Raw genomic sequence first — 23,434 nt, 5'->3', positions numbered from 1 at the left:
AAGTAATGAATGTTTCCCTTTAAGGTTAGACAACACCAAGAGGCACCTGGGTGACTCAGTTAAGCATTCAACTCTTGGTTTTGGCTCAGGTCACGACCTCAGAGCCCCACGTCAGACTCTGTGCTGACAATGCGGAGCCTGCTTGGGATTCTCTTGCTTTTCCTCTCTCTGCCCCTCACTGGTTCATGCTCTCTCAAGATAAACAAACTTAAAAACAAACAAACAAACACAACAACGTTAGACCACACCAGTATGTCCCAGGGTTTTTGCTTGGATTAAGGTCACCAAATGATAGCTTCAGTTAGAGCATTACTGCCCTGACCCCTTGCTTTTAGTTTTTTTGATAATATCAGTTATAAAAGAAAATCTGATGAAAACTATGAACCTTCTTTCTAGAAAAATCCAAATTTTAAAAGGTTCATGAACCTCAGTTCAGGAAATTGGTTCTAAAAAGCCAGTGGCACTGCTACCAGCCCCACAAAAAAATGCAAGTGTAAATAAAAAAATACAATGAGGATCATGATGGACACCATGCAACCATGCAGGCTGACTGAACACCGTCTGCTGGCTCAGTCCAAAGAATGTGTGAATCTTGGTCTCGGGATGGTGAGTTGGGGCTCCATGTTGGTTGCAGAAATTACTTAAATAAGTACACTAATAAACTTAAAAAGATGAATGGTACTACTATTCTAAAAAAAAAAAAAAAAAAAAGGCAGGACAAAGAACAGTTTTTACCCATTATGATTTATTCTCTACAATACTTCGTTAAAGAGTTCAATGATTTGCACTCAGAAGTTATATAGCCAAGAGGCAACCAAGTGTAATACAAAGAATTGGTCTGAAGTCTTTGCACTGAAGGCCATACAAAGTCTCTTGCTTCAGGGAAGTTAAGAATGAAAATAAACAAAACGAACACATAGCTCCCTAGGCTCCAGAATCTCGATAGAAAAGAGCATCAACAGTTAGTGAAAGTGTAGGTGTTAACACATCATGGAAAACAGGTCTTGTGCAAATATTAAAATTAACACCCAGGACTTCTGTATAGATGATTTTTATTATAAACAATAAAATATATGTAATGTCTCAACTACAAACCTTTCATGTTGAAAGGGTCTCTAACATGAGTTGCTTTAATATTATGAAGCAAAAAAGTTTAAGAACCTCACAGTGGAAACAATCCAACACTGACAAATCCTAGTGATCAAAGACATTCTCTTAGTTAACGTAAAACAAGGGACGACTCATAATTACAGAGAGAATGTCCTAGCTGTGGGTATTATGAGACAAGCCAACTTTCCAGACCAAAAGGCACTCACAGCTAGGGGTAAAACGAACTCTGAACCAAACCGGCCAAGGTGGGCTGGTTCCTTCACAGCGGTTACCTACTGTTCAGCTTGAGCAGCCCGAAGACAAAGTGAACAACACCAAGAAGAAAACATTCCCTTCTCTTTACACCTGCCACTCACACCAAATGTACTGGCCACCCTCACCACCGCTTTGGTCAAGCGCGTGGAAGGTAGTTCAGTTCGAGTTCAGAGCCGTCATCTCCCCATGCAAAGCTGCCACATGGATGATCCAGACTTAGTATTTTTCCTGAGAGCCACCTGCCACACATCTTCATGAAGTGACTGTGATCGTACACTTCCAGACTGCTTCCTGACTAGGCCCCATTCAGGACAGACACTGACAGTGGCATTTCTTATGGGGCCAAATAGTTTTCCTTGGTCGACTCGTTGAGTCCCCCTGACAAGGCCAGAGGGACTCGAGCATCTCCACTGCTGGACTTGTATGGGAGCATGAGGGAATGTGCAGGGAGTAAGGCTTCTTCACTCCAAAACCACTGAGCCCACTTCAGTGTGGTGCTGGGCATACCCAGCCCAATTCTTGTGCACTGATTTTTTCCCCATTTCGTGGGTTTTTAAGTTTTCTGTTCATTTTCATAAATGGCAGGTATCCTACCCCACCCTCAGTAAAACAAAATAAAAAACATACTATACACTGGGGAAGACAAATAGGGCAACATTTCCACAAGAAAAACAGGCTTGAAGAGCATGGCACTGTAGTAAATGCTTGCATGACCAGTCTCACTGAGCGTGCTCAGGGATGAAAGTTTAGCACCAATTTTTTTGCTTTTTTTAATCTTTAGAAATTCAACACAACTTTTAACATAGAACACTTGAACAGTAATGAGTGTAGCCCTATGTATCAATACTGTTGTACAAATTGGAGGTGGGTGGTTTAGTCCAGAGCTGACCACCCTGACATCAATCCATGGCACCTAAGAGTAACTATCGTCACGTTTGTTTGTAACAAAACATTTATTATTTTCAGCAGCAGGAAATCACGAAACAATCCCTTCATCTTCAAAAGCTTTTTTTCATTAACCTCGCAAGGGACAAGTGGCAGGATGCGAGAACGCAGCACAACAGTAAGGTGGGGTGGTGTGGCCTGACCTGGCCACCCCGCCGTCCGCCCGCTTCCCTTGCACGTTCTAGATCCTCGCGAACAGCAGAGGATGGTACCGAGCCAATCTGCTCACCCTCATCCATTTTTTCCAGGAAACAAGACAGCAATGCCTAGAATGGCATGTGTGTCATTTCTTGGATTATGTCCCTGCTCCCCCTCCCCCACTCCTGGCAGAAGAAAACTCAAAATTTCTTTTGATTTGGATATTTGCCCATTTTGGAAAGCCACACCATCACCACATAAACTTTAAAAATAAATTAAATCAAAACAATTGTGTTCACCGGATTGACACCCAATCCACTTCAAGAGTTCTCTGAGCATGTTGTTGAAAACCAGTGTATCACCCTCCGGGTCCTTTCTTCCAACTGGCCACCTCTTCCTGTGAATCCGTTCAGCAGTGCCTCTGTGACAATGTTTCCAAAGCATCTTCCAAGTCCCCAGCTTCAATGAACTCTGCCACCAAATGAGTGAAGAACAGGCAAGAGGGAGGAGAAACTTGCTGACAGCTATTTGGAATCAGCAACAATGGGGAAGGGATAAATATGCCACATGAAAGTTTGAATGACCTAGAATAAAATGAGCTATTTGGAACTTTACCATGGTGGGGCGAAGAGTCCCAGCATGTTAGGCAAGATAAAGATTCATCTTGTTAATTACACAGCTTTGTTCTAAAGTCCTGGAAAGGACTGAAACAGCAACAGTCTTCCCACTTCTACAGGCAAACTAGACAAGGAACTCCTCTGCTTAAAGGTCCCTCAGGATGTCTGCCTGAAAAGAAAACAGCGTGGAGACCCTGGATTCTTTCCTATGACAACGTGTCCTTCTAGAAGCCCGACCCAAGTGCTTGTTTGAACACCTATGCCTTCTGAGAACCTAGATCCAGCTATAGGCACTGCTACCAGTAGAGGAGTGAGGTAGCCGGGTGGTAAGGAAGAGGTCTCTCCTTTCTCACTGCACGCAGCGATGATTTCGGGACCTCCCACGGGCATCCCAGTCCAGTCCTCAGCAGGCTACACCACAGAGCTCTGTTCAATACCAGGAGACTCGATGCAGGAAGAGTGCCAGAAAATCCAACTGAGAGTGGGATGAGAATTAAAACCTTCGAGGCTAATTGAGCAATGAGATCTGCAACGCCATCCAAAGGGCTTCCGATCTTGATGTGGGTCTCTGTCCAAGAGCCTTAGAGGACTCATGGTGCCCACGCTCAACCCTAACATGGCGTCCACTTATGAAGCATGGAGGTTGTGATCAACTCTTGGTACGCAATAAACTGGAAGTTTAAAAAAGGAATTTAAAACAACCTAAAAATGTTTCTTGTTGGTCTCCGTTGCCCAGACTGCCAGGGGAATACACCTACTTGATCTGGGGAGGCTGTAGGGGTGCGTGTGGGGTAAGCCTTCATGGACCACCAATTCCAGCTTCCACTGTGTGGCCAACACACAGGCGGCAAATCACCAGTGGCACCTGCATGCCAAGGGTCTTCTGAACCCACACGGTAATTCTCACTAGTCACGGAGGAGCCCCAATCCAACGGAACCCCATATTGAGGAAAGGCTGAGATAAGGCTTGGGCCCCTCAAGTTCTGTTTCATTCAGTATAACCCTGCCCCCCCCCTCAGTCAGCTGGAGGCAGACTTGGCAACGGAAGCTAGCATCATAAAATGGTGCAGTAATAGAAGTAACTGGACCAGGAAGAGGAGGCATCTGCTCCAATGATGTCATAGCCATTGGTGGCCACAGGGGGGTGGGACTGGTCATGCAGCCTTGTGTCAGGAGTAATGATTGTAGAGGGGCGGGGCATGAAGAGTGCCATTCTGGAAACAGTGTTGTCGAGAAGCAATATACTCTGCATAACTGATTGTCACCTTCTCACTTCGGTACCTGTATAAGGAAACAGGAAAGGGTATTAGGAACCTCAAACCCTTCATTTTGTAAAGTCACTCAGCAGAGAAAACCAAAAGCTTATTCCACATTTTGAAAGAATAAGATGGAAGACCAAGAGCAATCTTACTTACAGAAAATGAAAGACAGCACAAGAAAACAATGTTGTTATTACAAATGAACAAGATGAAAAAGCACAATCACAATTCACCCCTGAGAATGTATTTTCTGCACATCCCACCTTTAAACACTACATATGCTTATCGTCAGGCTGCTCTTAAGCAATCTGCTACTGGGGTCTGGATGAAGAATGTCAAGGTCAAATTACGCGGGTGGCAGATTGGAAGATGGCTATACCAATGCCCAGTGCAAACTGCATATCTACTGCATAAGATGTGATAAATTTGACAGAAATGCAACCTCAATTTGCAGAAAAGCAACAAACAAGTTACTGATAACTAAAAGGGGCACAGATACCTAATTCTGGGTCAAATTCTGATGCAGCAGGTTAAAGGATCCTGGGGCTATATAGGACGGGTCTCAATTCCCAGATGAATATGCCATATCATATCACAGGGTCATCAGAACAGAGTTCATAGCACTTTGGCTTTGCTCTGGAAAGAGCCATGAGTCAGGATGCGAAGCATGGGGTGTTACAAACCTATGGAGCCTACTACAGACCACAGGAGCTGGGTGTGACAATCCTTACCCAGAGCCATCTCTTTCCCACTGTAATCACTCCTCCACTGCAAGGTGATTATTCCTGAATTTTGACAGGGAAATGGCTGTTCAAATAAATTATAATAATAATAATAATAATAATGCTTTGTATTTGAAGTTTTTCTTTTTTTTGGAATCCAAAGCATTTCAAAAACACTGGGTTATCTTCCAAATAGACCTGTGAGGTTAGTATATGATTTTCAGTATTTTACAGATGAAGGGGCCAACAGAGGCCCACAGAAGCCCACAGAAGCTAAACCTCTCAGTGTTTCCGATTTCAGTAGGGATGGCAAGAGAACCGACATCTACTGACCACCTACAATTATTGCCTGGCCCTGTGCTAGAAATTCTTCATACATTACCTTACCACATCTAATACAACCCCAAGGAATTATAATTCATTTCTTACATACAGCAAAGTCCCCCTCCCCCTCAAAGAGGCAGAGTAAGTAACCGGCTCAGGTCATGGCTAGGCAGTGGTGAGCTGGGGTTCAGACTCCAAGACCATGTGCATTCTACCACATGAGGCAACCTCCCCCAACAGGTGCGGCCTTTCTTGGAACCCTCTGTAAAAAGCACTGACTATCCTGTTAACACTCCACCTGTATCCCCTGCCACCTGACTGCATGTGACTTCAACTGACCCTGGAACTCTACGCTGAGAGCCTTTGTTCCTGGCCTCAGTCTGCCCTCTTAGCCTCCCAACCATTGGGTCTGGCAAAGACACCCACCACCTGACTGTGGCCTAAACTCTGCTCCAGCTCTGCCATCACTTCAGCTGCAGAGATGCCCAAGACACTGGGGAGTCTTTGCTTCTGCTGCCACTACTTCCTCCCAGCTTAAACCTGACCCACACTTCTTTAGGGACATTAGCAGAGAAAATCTTTTCTAACCCTTTCCATCACAAGTATCCTCCATCCAACCCCAACTAAATTAAAGTGACAAAGAAAATGAAACAGTGGGTTTACCTGGTGAGTTTGATCGTTTTTCTGAATTCACTGGTAATTGGAGCCTTAAAGCCACCTTTCCTGAGCAATGAGTCTATTGTCTGGATCTGATCCCAGTCTGAGAAGAGAGGCACAATGAGGTCAGTGCTTGATGACACAAGAGTAGGGCATGTTCTAACATGAAGAGAAGAGAAGCCGCCAAGTCTGCTACGGTCAAAGGGAGCCCTGGATACTGTCCCCACATCCCTAGAGCCCCATCTGCCTCACTGACAGTCCAAGTAGAACCTGAGATGTGAGATGATAAACCCAACACACACAACGGCTGTCCCTAGGCCCTCTGCTCTGTGTCTTTCCTGTCAGATGTGATCCCAGCATAATTACCTAGCAACAAACATAGTCTCAACTTAAGACCTGCCTGCTGGACTAGTGCTGGTAACTAAGACTGTTCTGTGGGAGAAGAGAATTCAAATTCTGTCGTCTATACTTCTTTGTGTGGCCCTTCCTTTATTTTGATGATTTCTAGAAGTCCTGTTTTCTATTACAGAGAACTGATAGCAGGAGGGAAGCTATTCCTTCATGAAGGACAGGAAAATTTTTCACACATATATTATGTTATTTCTGTACATTTTTAATAAAGTCAAATGTATCAAAATTGGAAACCAAAAAGAAACCCCTAAAATTACCCCCAATTTTTAAATTACATCAACCAATTTTCAAACGGCACAAGTAATTTCATTATTTATCTATACTGTCACCACATCTCACTGTTAGGAAGTATTTATGGTGTGCCTCCTTATACAGAAATGTTAGACTTATGACCTTAAGGTAGCTAAAAGGCTTCCTTTTTATGCTACATCCACAATGCTTTTGAAAAAGTTTAAACACAACCATGATGTAAACCAATAAGGCAATCACTCTCCACATAATTAGTTCATCGATACACTGAAATGGCTATTTTTCTCTATTCCAGGTTCACATCCAACAAATACTGTTGTGTTTTACATATTATTTTCAAAAACAGACAAGAAAGAAGAAAGGGACAAAGAGAAGAGAGAAAGAAAAGTAAATTATGTTTAATACGTTTTTTAAAGTTTATTTATTTTGAGACTAGGGGGAGGGGCAGAGAGGCAGACAGAATCTCAAGCAGGCTCCCTGGTATCAGCGCAGAGCCTGATACGGGGCTCGATCTTGCAAACCATGAGATCATGACCTGAGCGGAAATCAAGAGTTGGACATTTAACCAACTGAGTGACCCAGGTGTCCCAAAAGAAAAATGAATTATGTATCACAGAACACAGAGGCAACATTGAAAGGTATTCTAAATATTCTTTTAAAGAGAAAACCTATCTAACCCACCTCCTACCTTTATTGTCTCATTATAAGAACTTACTAAGTTCTTAGAGAGAGAGAGAGAGAGAGCAAGCGGAAGAGGGAAGATTATGTTTTCCCTTTATCCAGGTATAACATTGTTCAATAATTAATGACCAAAAGTTCAAAACCCAGTGATACAGGAAACTTCACTTTACAATGAGCTCCATAAAATCATCCAGTTGATTACTGGAATTCTGCTACAAATACTACTCGTTTTGGGGGCCAAAAAACAAAATTTTTCACCAAGAAATGAAACTAGGGGGTAAGGGAAGTCTTAACCTCTCTTCTTCCTCAGCTCCTACATCTTTTTAAAAAATTATTTCTTATGAATTTTTAAAAAGTTTATTTATTTACAGACAGAGCGCGCGTGGACGTGCGCATGCATGCTCTAATGGAGGAGGGGCAGAGAGGGGGAGAGCCAAGTAGGCTCCACACCATCAGCAGAGTCCAACGCATGGCCCAAACTCACTAACTGTGAAACCGTGACCTGGGCCGAGACCAAGAGTCATGCTTAACTGACTGTGCCACCCAGGAAACCCTCAGCTCCTGCATCTTTTTGGGAGTTTATTTCTCATTCCCTGAGACTTGATAGATGGTAAGAGGAAGAAAGGCACTCATTTGTAGTTGCAGTTGGGCTGAAAGACAACACTCCACTTTCCTGCCTTTACATGGTAATTGTGTGAATAGTATCCTTCACTGAGATTCCATTTGTCCAACTCACCTTGCTCCTTAGCAACCTCAGGTAAGTATGTGGCTGTACGTTTGACGCCTTTTTCATTGATGAATTCAATTCGAATCCCATGGACCCCTACCTACAGAAAAAATAACCAATAAATGGCATTTACTTATTCTAATGGAACTGCAGTCATCCACACTTAATTGACATTGTCCCCTGACCAGCTCAATCCAGGTCTGAGAAAAGGAGAACCTGCTACTCTTCGTGATTAACTCTTTCCTCAGCTATTGAAGCCGAAGTAACTTCAGCTTGAGGGAAGCTGTGAGTCTACCTGTAGCCACCTCTCCCGAGTATGAGGGTTGCAGAAATACATTCTTTCAATAGCTCATCCAATAATCTTAAATATTCCACTTTTAATCTATTCCATTAAACATACCACAGGGTTTTGATTTAGGTTCATGACTCCTCACATATGGCTCCGAACAACAACTTTTTTACTCAAGGGCTGGCCAAGAAGGATCTGAAATGCTCTCTTTTATCCCCAATATCAGTTTCTATTAGGAGTGGGAGAAGGATAGGGAAAAGAATGGACTGGGAAGACACAAGAAAAGAAAGACTTCACATTTCTTCCCTAATTCTAAGATCACAGCACCTTTCTTATCCCCTATATGGCCCCCAATTGCTTCTAAACTCAGCTTTTACATTCTTATACCCTCTCTCAATGAAGGAGATACATTACCATGTACTAACCCGAACCCAAATGCAACGAGAGATGCAGAGTTCCAAATGCGGCTGTTCTCACCTCCCAGTCCAGGTAATCACTGGCATCCTCAAAGTTAGTAAGGAGGGAGACAGAGCAGAAAAGTTTGGGCAGCTCCTCTCGGGTCAGGGGGGGGAATCGGCTGTCCTTAAGTGCACTGGAGGGGACAGAAAACAGAAGTGAGGCTGCTCTGGAGTTAGGAGCCAACATTATATGCCCAAATACTTATGAACCCTGAGCTATGCAGAGAATATTGATTACCCATCTGTACTAACGTGCTAAAAATAACATGATGCTATTAACTGTCTACACTTGAACTGATTAGTGACTCACCAGATTAAGGCCCCACATTTCCTGATTACCAAAAGAAGAACACTCAAACTTTTACCACTTAGAAGAAATAAAGTCAGGTAGTTCTTTTCAATTCTAGCCAATTTATCTGCACAGCTTATGTCTGGTGTCATTACCTGGTTAACGTGTATTCCCTGAGTCCTGAATGAAGATTCATGGCTGAGAAGGTCCCAATGCAGCCACGAAGCCGCTTGTCCCGCCCTGTCTTCCATGTCACAAAGAGCGGACTAAAAAAGCAAAACAAAAAACATTCTCCAGCCCCAAAACAATTATGGATAAGAACAAAGCTTTGCTTTTGCCCTGTTCATTTCGGTTATTCCCCAAAAGGACTGTTACCTGAACTGCAGCTACCTGAAGGACTCTGGCTTCCTGGGAACCATGCAGATGGAGACGGGAGGACACTACAGCACGGCAGCCTGAAGGGAGGCGCTCTCTGCCCTTCCTGTGCTCCTTGCCTATGGTTCAGTTCACTTTGACATATGTTTGGGGTATTTTCCTTTTCCTCTGCCCAGGACTCCATTTCTTCTAATTTTCCATATCTTTCTCCTCTTAATTATTCTTAGAAGTGTCCATGTTTCCCAGTTACATCCTTCATGAAGACACAACCTGCATATGTCCTCTCCATTCCCCACGACCCCACACTGTTCTCCTAATTATTTCTGCCCCTGGTCCTGCTCATAAATGTTTGGAAAAGAAAAACAATGTATCCTTAAGAAAGCTTGTTATTAGTGGAAGTTGCCACTTTCTGCTTTTAGGCCAAGTCCTGCTTTATCAGGCTACACTAGATTGATGGGAACAGATATTTTACCAACAGGTTACAGGGCTGTCTCTTCTTCCTGAGATTCTTCTCTATGTCTATGCCCTTAGTTCTTAGATTGAGCAAAATACTTCTAAAAGCAACTTAAATTTTTAAAGCTGTCTACTCTGATCACCGTTAGGAAGCAGATCTGCCACCTATCTTTTTCCTCCAATAAACACCTGAACAGCAGCAGCCGAAGTTCCTGTCCCAAAACCTACTCAAAACCCCTCAAAAATTCCACTGTCTGCAGGATGGAAAGATCAGCCCCTGAATACAACAGCCCATACCTTACAGCGCTGCAGCCACTACCCACTCTTCCAAATCTATGTCTGTCTCCTGCTAGGGACACATTTGATCCCACTAGGATAAAAGCTCAGAATCTCCACATGTTCAGTCAGGAATTTTCTGACCATGGTATCCCATGGCAATACTTCCCTAAAAAGTTAGAACATTTTCCTCTATACTTGCTCTCCTCTGACACAATCACACAGGTATAACCTCCCCTCTCTTTCTGCCCAGTGTGCCATACACACTATTTAGCTTTGTGTGTGTGATCTGCCAACTCAGTAAGTCTCCCAAGAGGGAGGATTTTTTCTTTATACCTCTCCACTCCCTGCCCAGTGGGGCTATGCATTGCCCCAATATGGCATTAACAGTTGAGGAATGAATGATCTTAGGTCAATGAATGCTCCAAAAGCATCTCTTCAGTGCTTTTAAAGCCACCTCAGAGGGGCGCCTGGGTGGCTCAGTTGGCTGAGCGTCTGACTTTGGCTCAGCTCATGATCTCACGGTTTGTGGGTTCAAGCCCCATGTGGGGCTCTGTGCTGACAGCTCAGAGCCTGGAGCCTGTTTCAGATTCTGTGTCTCCCTCTCTCTCTGCCCCTCCCCTGCTCATGCTCTGTCTCTCAAAAATAAATAAACATTAAGGCAAAAGAAAAAAAAAAAAAGGAAAAAAAACTAAAGCCACCTCAGACCTGCTTCCAATTCTGAGGAAGAAGAAAACACCAGCATGAAATTTCTTCACATTATACATATTCCCTTTTATTTTTATTTATTTTGAGAGAGAGAGAAGGAGTATGTGTGGGCACTAACAGGGGAGGGGTAGAGGGAGAGAGAATCCCAAGCAGGCTCCACACTGTCAACCCAGAGCCCGATGTGGGGCTCAAACTCATGAACCATAGTATCGTCACCTGAGCTGAAATCAAGAGTCAGAACGCTTAACCAACCGAGCCATCCAGGCGCTCCTGCATATTCTTCATTTAAGTCATTGACACCTTGAGACAGCTTGGGACAAATAACAGAGTCTTGAACTGAAAACAGTAAAGCAGATTCTGACACTCTTGGCGGGGTACCAGCAGCCATGTGGGATTACCAACAAAGTGAGGAGACCTTCCTTAAGAGCATCACAGCTCCTAGTCTCCAGCCTGGCCCTCAGACACATCCAATTCACTTGAACTTCAACATCCAGGTCCACAGTGATGTGATGGTGTGGCTTCCTACCCACTGCAATATGAACCAACAAACCAACAGAAGAACCAAGAACAAAATCCTCCTGATTTCTAGAACATGACCTTAAAAACAAGCCTATACCTCCTTCAAGCATAATGAAGACCTCTTCCACTCCTGAATCCAGATACCGTTTTAGCTATGCCTGGACATTTCTCATTGTCCTAATCCTGTTACCCTCTGCCCAAATGATGCCAAAGCTTTGTAGAAGTACAGGATCTCAAGAGAACGACCCAAGAAAGACGTCGTCACGCCTTTCTCACTGTCCCCTGTACCTGATTTACTCACTAGGGGTCATTGGTGAATCTAGGAAGTCGTGGCTGTGGGAAGCCATAGAGGTGACAGTAGAGGACATCAAAGCAGTAGCAGCACATCTCTGCAGTCACCACCAGGTTCTTGGTGGTGTTGGCAGTTCCATTTGGCCGGGGGAGAGGGCTCAGCGCTCCCGATGCGGGATTCATTCGTGTAATGGGAGAATTTCCAGGTCCTAGAGTTAAGTCCGACACATTTTCCCGACCACTGCTGCCATCCACATGCTGGTGGTTTTGAAGAGGTCCTGAACTAGAGCCGGGGACAGTTGTGGACTGGTTCCCGTGACTGTGCGTTCCACTTCCAGATAACTTGGGCTTCTTGACCCCACAACAGCCTGCTGCCAACTTGGGCTCAAGTGGAGGAACACAACGTCTTTTTCCCATCCTGATTCAGTGCTCGAGGTCTGGAATGCTGCAGAACCCTAACAACAAGAGAAAGGTTAAGCATTAATTCAAAAGATTAGTTAAAAGGAGAAAATAACCAAAAGACAGGGTCTACATGGAGAGGGTAAGAGTCATCAAATCCTCTTTCTCATCCAGGTCACCAGGTCACAAAAGGCTTCAGACCAACACAACTGGAAGACCCTGATCTCCAGGCCAGGGACTCCTAACCTTTTCCTAAAGAATCACTATTTTTCACTTTCCATAAAGCTTATGATCATCACAGACAGAGGCAGGCAACTACAGCCCCTCTTGCCCAGGACTCCCAGGGGCAGAAGGATGGGATGGCAGCCATCATGAAAATGGATGAGGACATTTCAAGACTGCAAGACAGCACTGGACCTGTCAGATTCTTCATCATTGTCTTCTCTACCTTTTTAGAACCTCCAAATTAGACCGCCCTATTTTTAAAGAGCCCCAGAAGGACTTTCATGCTTTTTCCTCATTGACCACATCCTTTCAGCATTTTACTCATCACTAACCTAAATCTATCTGTGTGATTTTGGCCCTAGACCTTAGTGAATATGAAAAGCTGCCATTCTAAGAGCACGCCTTCCAACACAAGGCTCCCAACCCTCTGTCCTCACAGCTCTCGCTCTCCAATGCCTTGCTCATTTTCTTTGGTTCTCTGAACTCACTCCAATTTCTACACATCTCTCTATCCTTTCAAAACTCCAATTCAAAAAAAGCTACAACTTAGTAGGAACCTTTATTCACAGAAATGACCTAAGCTTCAGAGGCCTTTTGTGAGGTAGCCATTTCCTCCCTGTCACAGCGAGGCAGATGCAGGCAAAGCCACTCAGCCTAACAACGTGTGGCAGTGGACAAGCGAGAAAATCAGAACATCCCATCTGATGATGTGAACAGAAGGAATGAAGGGTTTTTTACTAAGTTTTTTTCTTAAACAGCCAGAGGTAAAAATGCATAGTTATAACACGACCAAGATCCTTTCTCTGACTCAACCGAATCAGGAAAACAGATCCTAATTCTTTTTTTAAAAAATGTTTATTTACCTATTTTGTGTGAGAGTACTCATGTTTGCAGAGGAGGGGCAGAGAGAGAGAGAGAGAGAGAGAGAGAGAGAGAGAGAGAGAGAATCCCAAACAGGCTCCACGCTGCCAGCACAAAGCATGACATGGGGCTTGATCCCACAAACTGTGAGATCATGACTTGAGCCAAAATCAAGAGTTGTACGCTTAACCGACTGAGTGACCCAGGTACCCTAATCCTAGTTATTTCAATAGTGATGATATCAAAGTTTGTAAAATTCTGCTGCCTTGAGAAAAGCATACTTAAATTTTCCTGTGATTTGGATATATGCCTTTTTAGGCAATGCTCTATATAATACGGTATTTTGGTTGTAAATTCTACAAACTTTTAAATCAAATTAGATATTTACATGCCCATTTGCAATGCCATTATTTTTACACAAACAAGTCGTCACTTTAGGCTGAGACACAAAAATTTCACAAGTATTATTTATGTTCTTGATATATGCTAATCCATAGCAAAATACAGATTTTTGTATTTAGGGCAATTCTTAGTGTGATGAAAGTTGTCTGTAGCTGAGGATAATAGCTGGTACACTTCAATGTCTCACTTGAAAACAGCTTCTTTTTGAGAAAACCTTAGGTACTTGATACAATAAAAGCCCCAATGACAAGTTTGTTTCTGAACGTGGATGTCACTGTCTTGTTTAGACTGTTACAAGAGGGAGGGGTGCCTGGGTGGCTCAGTCAGTTGAGCATCCAATCCTCAATTTCAGCTCAGGTCATGATGCCAGGGTCGTGGGTTCAAGCCCTACATGAGGGTCTGCACTGAGCGTGGAGGCTGCTTGGGATTCTGTCTGTTTCTCCCACTGCCCCTCTCCCCAACTTGTGCATGCACACTCTCTAATTAAAAACAAAAAACAAAAAACAGGGGCACCTGGGTGGCTCAGTCAGTTAAGCATCTGACTTTTGATTTTGGCTCAGGTCATGATCTCACGGTTCATGAGTTCAAGCCTCATGTCAGGCTCTGCCCTAAGAGGGAGCCTGCTTGGGATTCTCCTTCTCTCTATGACCCTCCCCTGATCCTGGTCCCTGTCTCAAAATAAATAAACATTAAAAAAATTTAAAAAACAAAAAGAGAACATTTTTCTTAAAAATAGTGCCTCCAGAGCCAAATGGCCTGGGTTCAAATTCAGGTTCCTCCAGGATCAACGTCCCCATGACTCAGTTTCCTCAGTATGGGAACAACAATAATACTTGCCTCATGGGGTTTTAGGAGAATTAAATGAGCTTAATACGAATAAAGTACTTGAAACAGTGCCTGCCATATACTAGGTGATAATACATTTAGCTGCTCTTATCACTTTGGGTTTTTGTTCAACTGCCCCATTAGGATGGAAATTCCCAGAGGGCCAGGACTGCTAGGCACTCAGCACTTAGAGGAGTGCTTACTCTGAACAGGTGCTCTTTAAACAGGATTTCATTAAATACTCAAAACCTCAAATCCTCAGCAAGGTAGGCAATGTAACCATCATTTTATAGATGAGGAACCTCAGGCTTACTAAGCAAGATAACCTGCCCAAAGCCAGATAGCATGCTGCTAAGTGGCAGAGTTAGGATTTGGACCACAGTCTATCTGTCAGACTCCAAGGCCTGGGTCCTTCCACCAGCCACAAAGAAGAATGACGCCTGCCAATAATATCCACTGGATTCAGTCATTTCTTAAGGGTATGATAAAAAAAACAAGTTACATTCAAGCGTATACTAAAAACAAACCTAATACTTCACAGAATCTTGCCAACAAAAACGGAACAGGAGAGGCACCAGGCTGGCTTGGTTGGAAGTGCATGCGACTCGATCTCAGGGCTATGGGTCCAAGCCCCACATTGGGAACAGAAATTACTAAAAATAAATAAATAAAACTCAATGAAATAAAAATAAAATGGAGCAGGAAAAAAACCGACCTAAGCTGAAAGCCAAGATCTCAAGCCATGACCCTGAAAATTACCAGTGCCCCTGTCACTGTCATTTGATTCCACAGTGGATGTCACCGGCCTCTTGACTTTCTATCTTGTGTATCACTGTGGGCTGGGGGCTTAGACACAGGTTGAATGAAGCAGCAGAACTACCTCTAAAGAGCTGGAGCTCTAACAGGGTGTCCGGAAAGCCCCAAAGTTCAAAGCAGCAAAGAGAAGGGATGAAACACAAAAGTCAAAAAAAGGTACGTTTCCTCATTCTCACTGCACCAAAGCACACCTGAAGAAAGAGTGAAATGTCATGACATGGTGGCAACTCAGGTGTTCCTTAGCAGGTGTCATCTGCTACCTGACTGGTGAAACACCCCACAATGGAGCGACAGAAAGGATTTCAAACCAGGCCAAGGCAGGCAGGTGAACTCAAGCCTAGGAAGATTCTGCCTCTGTGCCACCATGTACAAGCACTGCTCTGTCATGGAGCACGATCACAACCGATACCAAGTGATTACATTCAACAACTCCCCACACCTAAACTACGATTTGAAATCAATAGAACCAACCCAAATCTTGTGGCTCCTTAGGCCCAAGCATTTCTCTGCAGGCCACTAAGGAAACAATTCAATCGATATTCTCAATTAGTGACCAAAGGCGTTGTTAGATTTTTTGCATCAAAAATACATGAGAAGGTATTTCTTCAAAAATTTGTTCTATAAATTTCAATCTATAAAAATTTTCAAACATAAAGTAGGATAGTGTAATGAACCAAATAACCAGCTTTAGTAATTTTTAACATATGGCTAATCTTATTTCATCTATAGTCTACATACTCACTCTATCTCCCCTCCTACTGAATCATTACAAAGACATGTTTTTAAGGGGGCCAATATTTTACATATTCTGTCAGCATAAGGCAAATAACAAGTGAATTACAGATAAAGAATGTAAAGTAAACCAAAGTGCTGGGAGTGAATACATATTTACAACATCAACCCTATTTATCAATTTCATCAAAACTTTTTCTTTTTCTTTTTTACATTTATTCATTTTTGAGAGACAGAGAGAGACAGCGCACAAGTGGGGTAGGGGCAGAGAGAGGGAGACACAGAATCTGAAGCAGTTTCCAGGCTCTGAGCCGTCAGCAAAGAGCCCAACACGGGGCTTGAACTCACAAACCGCAAGATCACGACCTGAGCCAAAGTTGGATGCCCAACAGACTGAGCCATCCAGCATCCAGGCGCCCCTCATCAAAACTTTTTCTATGAGACTTTTTTTTTTTTAAGATTTAATTTTGTGTGTGTGTGTGTGTGTGTGTGTGTGTGTGAGAGAGAGAGAGAGACAGAGAGAGAGAGAGAGAGAGAGATAGCACACAAGCAGCAGAGGGCAGAGAGAGAGAGAGAGAGAGAGAGAGAGATAGCACACAAGCAGCAGAGGGCAGAGAGAGACAGAGACACACAATCTGAAGCAGGCTCCAAGCTGAGCTGCCAGCACAAAGCCTGAAGCAGGGCTCAAACCCACAAACCATGAGATCATGACCTGAACCGAAGTCTGACGACCAACCGAGCCACCCAGGCGCCCCTCTCTGAGATGCTTTTAATCCTACTCCAATAAAGTGGGCCATCTCACCACAACTAAGCAGTCTCAGACTCCACTCCCAGGACTGTCCTCCAATGACCAAAGAGTCACTCATTTCCCCAAGAGTTTGGCTTTGTAGAGTACAGCCTAAGAGATCTCAGAACAGCATTTCAATACAACAGACTAACCAGCTAAAACCAAATACCCCTAATGGCATACTCTATCTTTTCTAAAACCGCGTGTGCATTTGTTCTTAACCTTTCCCAAATCTCATGAAAACTACCAATGATGGTACTTTGAGCAGAAACATTCCTGAATGGATACTATGAAGTTGGTTCATTTGAAATAACTGGAATTGAGTGTAAAAAGTTGCTCTGGGCTGGGTGGCTTACAATGCTCCCAAAATCCAGTCAGCACTGGGCTCATCAACCACCTTTGTATACACATACATCACAGAGACGGTTCCACGCCTTCAGCTGGTTACTCTTTCAAAGCTAAACTGAAGGGACAGCCACTTAATTAAAAATTTTTTTTTTATTTTGAGAGAGGACAGTGTTAGCAGGGGAGGGCAGAGAGAGAGGGAGACAGAGAACCCCAAGCAGGCTCCGTGAGGCCAGCGAGAACTCATGAAACTGTAAGATCACGACCTGAGCTGTAATCAAGAGCTGGATGCTCAACCCACTGTGCCACCCAGGTGCCCCTGAAGGGCCACTTAAAAAGCCAGCAACGCTGATCTCATTTTCCTACTGCCTGTCCATTTTAGACCAGTCAACAAGAATGAACAAGTTAAAACTTGATTTCCACCAGATGGGAGACAATAACTATACTTCCACAAAAAGCTGGAAAAGTGAACAAGAATCATGGTTTTACCTCTTCTTTCAAGATCTCCTAACCTAACAAGCATCAAATACATTGAAGTATGTTCGTTGCTGAAAAAGTCACCACGCCCTCCCTGACACACAACCCTCAAAGGATCTGCTGTCATTAGGTTCCACAATAAAAGCTGGATGGTAGCTCTTCCTCCCTCTGGGGAAGCGGAGCAGTGCTTTGCTGCTCTGGGCTGGGGAGCTTACGCTTCTGTCCCAGCCAGCACTGAGCTCGTCATCGCCTTCCGTCTCAGAGGCTGCGGCATTTGTGTTTTCTTTCACGGCACCTAACACAGTCCCTGCATATAGTATACACACCAACAGTCTTACCTACAAATCTGGTAATTTCACTGAAGTTCATCTTTTCTTTTTAAGCAGGCTTCACGCCCAGTGCGAAGCCCAACACGGGGCTCACAACCCTGAGATCAAGACCTGAGCTGATATCAAGAGTCAAATGCTCAACTAAATGAGCCACCTAAAGTTTGTCTTTTTTATAAAAAGAATGCTTATGGCACAAACTAGTCTTTAGATCCTTGGTTCCACTGTGAGGTGTTGACTGTGGAGTGCGTCAGAAGCTGAAGGCAGCTGAATTACAAATCTTATCAACAATGTCAACTCTATTCAGCCTAAACCAAGGAATGGTTTAATTCACAGCTAAATGGATAGCCAATGTGTCCAATTCATTCCACAAATTAGATCAAATATCTCTTAAATTAACTTCTTGGTTTGATTTATGCTTGTAGCGGTTTTCTTTGCTAAAACACAACAGTCACTGGTTAGTCCTGGACTTAGCCTTGGGAGGTATTTAGTTTTAAGATGATTCAAGGCTTTCCTTTAACAGGCCATACCTAGCTTCTGAACTGTACCTGAGAAATTTTTTTTTGTTTTTAAATGACGGGGTGCTTTAAGAGCTACCCACTGGAACATTATTTGCTTGAGAAACAATTTATCATTTCAGGAGTAAATACAAATGATGTCTCATAAACTGCTGATGTCTATTTACTTATATATTTTTACATTTTACTTATTTTAGACAAAGCACAAGCAGGGGGAGAAGGGCAGAGGATGGAGAGGATTGATTGAGACAGAGAAAGAGAGAGAGAAAGAATCCTCTCAAGCAGGATCCCCACTCAGCACAGAGCCCAATGTGGGGCTGGATCCCACAACCCTGGGATCATGACCAAAGCCAAAATCAAGAGTTGGATGCTCAACTGACTGAGCCACCCAGACGCCCCAAACTTCTGATGTTTATAAAGGTGTGGAGACCACTATGGAGAGGAAGATGTGAAGATACCCTGACTGATCTGGCTGGAGGACAGGATAGCCCTCCTCCCTTCCAAGGCTCCTTAAGTTCACTGACATCTTCACAGAGCAGCTCCAAACATCAGAGGGCAGAGCCTAGGCTTTGGATTACAGTCTAGGTTCAAATTCTAACTCAGACTTGTCATGTACTGGCTATGCAAACTCAGGAAGGTTGTCACATGTCTATGGACTTAGGTTCCTGATACCACAGAAGGTTATCTGTAACCATTCAATAACTAACACATGAAAAGCATCTAACATTCTTTGGCACATTAACTATTATTTATTCAAGTGTCTGCTATGATTAATACTACCACTACCTAATGTAAGTAGGGTATGTTATAAAAATAACATAGCTTAGAATTCTTACAATTTCTAGGAAAATAAATGCCCTCATAATAAAATTCTATTAATAACTACCTTGTAGTCAAAAAAGATCTTATTATTAACATGAAATTATTACTTTAATGACCTTGATGCTCTTCCTCTTTGGAGAGCAATGGCTTCCAATAAATCATCTACTGTTCTGTTCACAGTGAGGTCCCAAAAAATACAAAGTATGAATACTGGGCTCTTTGAGAGTTGTACATAGTTTTATTCCACCAGAGTCCTCTTTTAAGCTTACATATATACACTGCAAGGAGATGAAACTTGCTAAATATGCTATTATTGTAAAAGTCTTGATATATTGAGTACTAATGGAAATACTGCGTCAAAGTAGTTAGATTTTGAACAAAAACCAAGTTAAAATATCTAGAAAAGCCTGGGGAAAAAAAATCTGGATTCACCTTTTGAAGACAAGCCTCAAAACAGCTTACTGGGGAGCATGACCTTATAACAAAGAAAGCAGATCTGGGAGATAGGAAAGAGGCAAAGAAAAAAGGAGTGCCTGCTTTTTGTTGTTATTATGTAGTGTCCCAATGTCTGTTCAAATCAAGCTTTATACAGAAAGGAATGGGTTGTTGTTTCCTTTGTGACACAGAGAGTTGAACTGAAATTCAATTTAATAATTATGTGGTATGAGTAGGGAAATGGCACCTGAACTGTAATTCTGGCCTACTTATGTAACTATTCCAAGAAACAGATGAAAAACCCACAAACATTCTGGTAATCATTTCAAATAATCACTTCTATATTTTTGAAACCTCAACATACACGCGTACACATATCCAAACACTTGCTGTGTGAAAATTTTCCATGCAAAATACAGATCTACCCATAAAATTTAAATTTAAAATTTACAGATTTACAAAAATGCACAGGGCTACAGATTTTCATTTCAACGTAGCTTAAAAAAAACCCACAGGGGTCAAAAGTTTTGTTTTTAGTTCCCCTTCCTTTACTATGTGATCTGTGGCAAAGTGCCACATCTTTCTGGGCCTTGGTTCTTTCATTTATAAAATGAAAATATTTGCCCTTTGCCTCCTTTACGGAGGGATTACGAGGCTCCAATAAGGTGAAGAACTGTGAAAAACGCTATCTTACAAGTGTATGCATACCACAATTAATACACTCAAGGGGACACAGCAGTAATAAAAATTTTTCCAGAAAACAGTATCACCATAGCAGATTTAGGGCAAAATGTTCCAAAACTCTCTGAAGATTATAACTGTATAGAAGAGACCCAATAATTGACCTTGATCAGGAACTGCATTAACCTCTGAATGTTGATCTTTGGTTGTTTTAAAAAAATGAGTAATTTGGGAAGAGGTGGGAGCTAGACTTATGTACTAAAAACATAAAGAATAAGTGTACTACTACTATACCACCATCTAGGTCACTCTAATGGGATTATGGAAAACAAGTTCATCTTTACACATTTATTTTAAGAGGACAAGTGGAAGGAACTCCATCAACATTAGGACCCCCTCAAGGAAGCAGAAAAATACAAGTGAAAAAGTCTACATCCTAATGTCCTAGCACAGGGCTAAAACCAATAACAGCAACAAATTCTAAATATTCTAAGTATGTCCAAGGTAATACTCACTGAAAGCAGACAGTTTCTATTGCCAGGGGTACAGCTATAACAGAGGAGGGGAGCTATTTTGTCTCTGAAATGAATTTTCTTCCTTCCGATTCCATTCCTTCTTCCTGTACCTAAGACAGAAATTCAGGGGTAGTGAATGAACAAAATCAAGTCAGTCCAGAGGTGAGATAAGGCTTGTGAAAAATTACAACTCCTAGAGCAATTTCTAGAAAACAAAAACAAAAAAAGAAAACAACAGCTAGGGAACAGGCTCTCCCTACTTCAAAACATTTCAAAATCTAAATATAAGGCAGCAATGGCAGTCCCATGCACTGAATCACCTCATCCTTGGCGTCATCACCAAGAAGGGAGGACAGTGAGGATCAAAGGTTTTATTGAACCTGAACATGAGACACACATTAAAACTTCCTCCACCACTTATTTAGATCAAAACTTGCTCTCAGGCCAAGATATACCATTTCAAGGCTCTCCACTGGTTTCAGAATACAAGCATAGTCCCAAATTCTCTGCAAAGATGGTGTTGAAGAATTACTGGACAGCATGCCAAGGTCCTGAGGACAGGCCATCTTGTCATCCCAGGTGGAGATGATAATTGTTGGTAAGAGTCATCCATCCTTACTATTAGTCTTGCACAAATCTCTTCACAATCCTTTAACAACTCTCCCCACCTCCCCCACCCCCCCAGTACAAAATTAAGCTATTCCCAAAGATGTAAACAGGAGACTCCAAGCCCCACCCACACTATCCAAGGAGAGGGCAGTGAAAGAGGATAGGCCCAGAGGGATAAGAGTAAGGGAGTGTGGCAAAGTGAGGAGTTCAGATCAGGACAGGGGAGGGAGGAGGACAAGGAATGAAGGGCAAAACCCACAGCCTGGGAAGGAGAGAGAAGCTTAAAATCCAAAGAGTGTAAGGTGGAGGGATAATGGAAATGGGGGCTACGGGTGGATAAGGAAGCAGGGAGTGAGGGTGGGGCTGGGAAAAAAGAGAAGAGGGAGAAGAGGAACAGGAGAGAGCGTGCGCGTGAAAAGAGTTAGGCAAGAAAAGGACGAGAAAGAGTGGGGAAAGGAGAGGCCGGAGCGGGGAGGGGCACAGCAGGCAGAGAGAAAGGTGAAAGGTAAGAAAAAAAGGGGGTGGGGAGGGAGAGTACGGGGCGCTGGGGGTTGTTGGGGAGATGCCGGGGCGACGGGTAGGACAGAGAGGGCCGAGCCGCGGGGGTGGAATCCAGACGCCGGGCGGGGGAGGGGGCGGCGGGACAGTGGGTGGGGGCCGCCAGGCGGCGCCGGAGACCACCAAACTTTACACAGACCCGAGACTGTTTCCTGGAGGGAGTGCAGAAAGGAGCTGGAGTCTCGCCTCGCCTCGCCTCACCTCGCGGCCCAGAGCAGGGGCGGCCGCCCACCCCTCACCAGCATTGCCTCCCGACCCCCCTGCCCCCGGCCCGGACACGAGGCCCGCAGGCCCCGCCTGGCCGCCCACTTACCCCGCCGCCAGGGAGCCCCTCCCCCACGCTGCCCCGGGACCCTGGCCCCTGACCCCAGGGACCCCGTCCCGGGCCCCTCCACTCGCCTCCGGGTAAGGAGGCCCGGCGGGCAGGGCGGCTGAGGCCCGAGGGAGGCCGGGCCCAGCGGGGAAGGAGGAAGAGGAGGGCGCGGCGCAGCCCGAGTTTCCCACCTTTTCTCCTGGCCCAGACGCAGCCGGGGTGGACGGGACCTCTCGCGCTCTACCTTCTCCTCCTGCTTCATGGAGCCATGCGCCTGGGTGGGGGCTCCCGAGAGAAGCGGGCCCGCGGGCGGGCCGGACGCGCGGCGCGGACGGGGCGGGGCGAAGAAGGCCGGCGGGCGGGCGGAGGAGGAAGCGGCGGGGCGGCGGTGGCGGCAGGGAAGAACTGCTAGAGGTATTCCCCGGGCAGCTGGAGGACTGAGTCGAGCCGGGACCCGAGTCCTCCAGTATCCCAGCAGCCACCGGAGGCAGTGAGGTAATGGAGGAAGAATGTAGGGAGTCCTCCAGTGGACCACACGCCCTCTAGCGAGCCGCGAAAACCATAGAGATCAGGGAGCCGCCAGAGCACCGCCCCGCTACTGTCACGTGCCCCGGGTCTGCGCATTTTATTGGCTGGCGCCTACTCTACGGGGTTGAATTTACAGGGCTGCTTTCCATTCGTGGGGCCGAGTCCCAGGGAGTTGGCAATAAAAAGAGGACGCGGAGCGGATCCAAAGGCGCCGGCCGGCCTCGTAACCGGGCGTCACGCTCTGCCCGCTCGGAGACCCGCTCGGAGACCCGCACAGTCGGCCGGCGCAGTGCACGCCGGGCCGCCCGGGCCTCTGAGAGCGGACGCGGAGTGCTCCGGGAGATTTCGTGCGGGCCCGGGCGGGCAGCATTGTCCGCGCAGAGGCCCTCCTGGGGTGTCTGGCCCTCACCCGAGTTAGAGGCGGACAGACACCCAGCTTCCCACAGCCTTTCTTCCCAAGCGCCCAAGCCGATTCGGCCACAGCCTTCAAAAGCAACCAAGAAGGGG

General features: G+C 44.6%; 1 protein-coding gene across 4 annotated transcripts; it reads right to left on the bottom strand.

Moving 5' to 3' along the window:
* Positions 1–727: 727 nt before the first annotated feature.
* On the bottom strand, positions 728–22,901 carry AMMECR1L (AMMECR1 like). 4 transcript variants are annotated; one of them, XM_042954069.1, is made up of 8 exons: positions 22,591–22,901; positions 20,920–21,029; positions 11,764–12,208; positions 9,287–9,397; positions 8,862–8,976; positions 8,105–8,195; positions 6,034–6,130; positions 728–4,346 (listed from the first exon to the last, which is right to left on the bottom strand). In XM_042954069.1, the coding sequence occupies exons 3-8, from the start codon at positions 12,168–12,170 to the stop codon at positions 4,235–4,237; spliced, it is 933 nt and encodes a 310-aa protein (XP_042810003.1). In that variant the 5' UTR covers positions 12,171–12,208; positions 20,920–21,029; positions 22,591–22,901; the 3' UTR covers positions 728–4,234. The 4 variants fall into 4 exon arrangements, with proteins under 4 accessions (XP_042810003.1, XP_042810004.1, XP_042810005.1 ...); XM_042954070.1 differs by lacking the exon at positions 22,591–22,901 and adding an exon at positions 21,375–22,046; XM_042954071.1 differs by lacking the exons at positions 20,920–21,029; positions 22,591–22,901 and adding an exon at positions 12,815–13,241.
* Between the last annotated feature and the right edge of the window lie 533 nt (positions 22,902–23,434).

The sequence above is a fragment of the Panthera leo genome, chromosome C1 (assembly GCF_018350215.1).
Source record: "Panthera leo isolate Ple1 chromosome C1, P.leo_Ple1_pat1.1, whole genome shotgun sequence".
In the NCBI taxonomy this organism is placed as follows: Eukaryota; Metazoa; Chordata; class Mammalia; order Carnivora; family Felidae; genus Panthera; species Panthera leo.
This window is presented reverse-complemented; position numbering and strand designations above follow the sequence as displayed.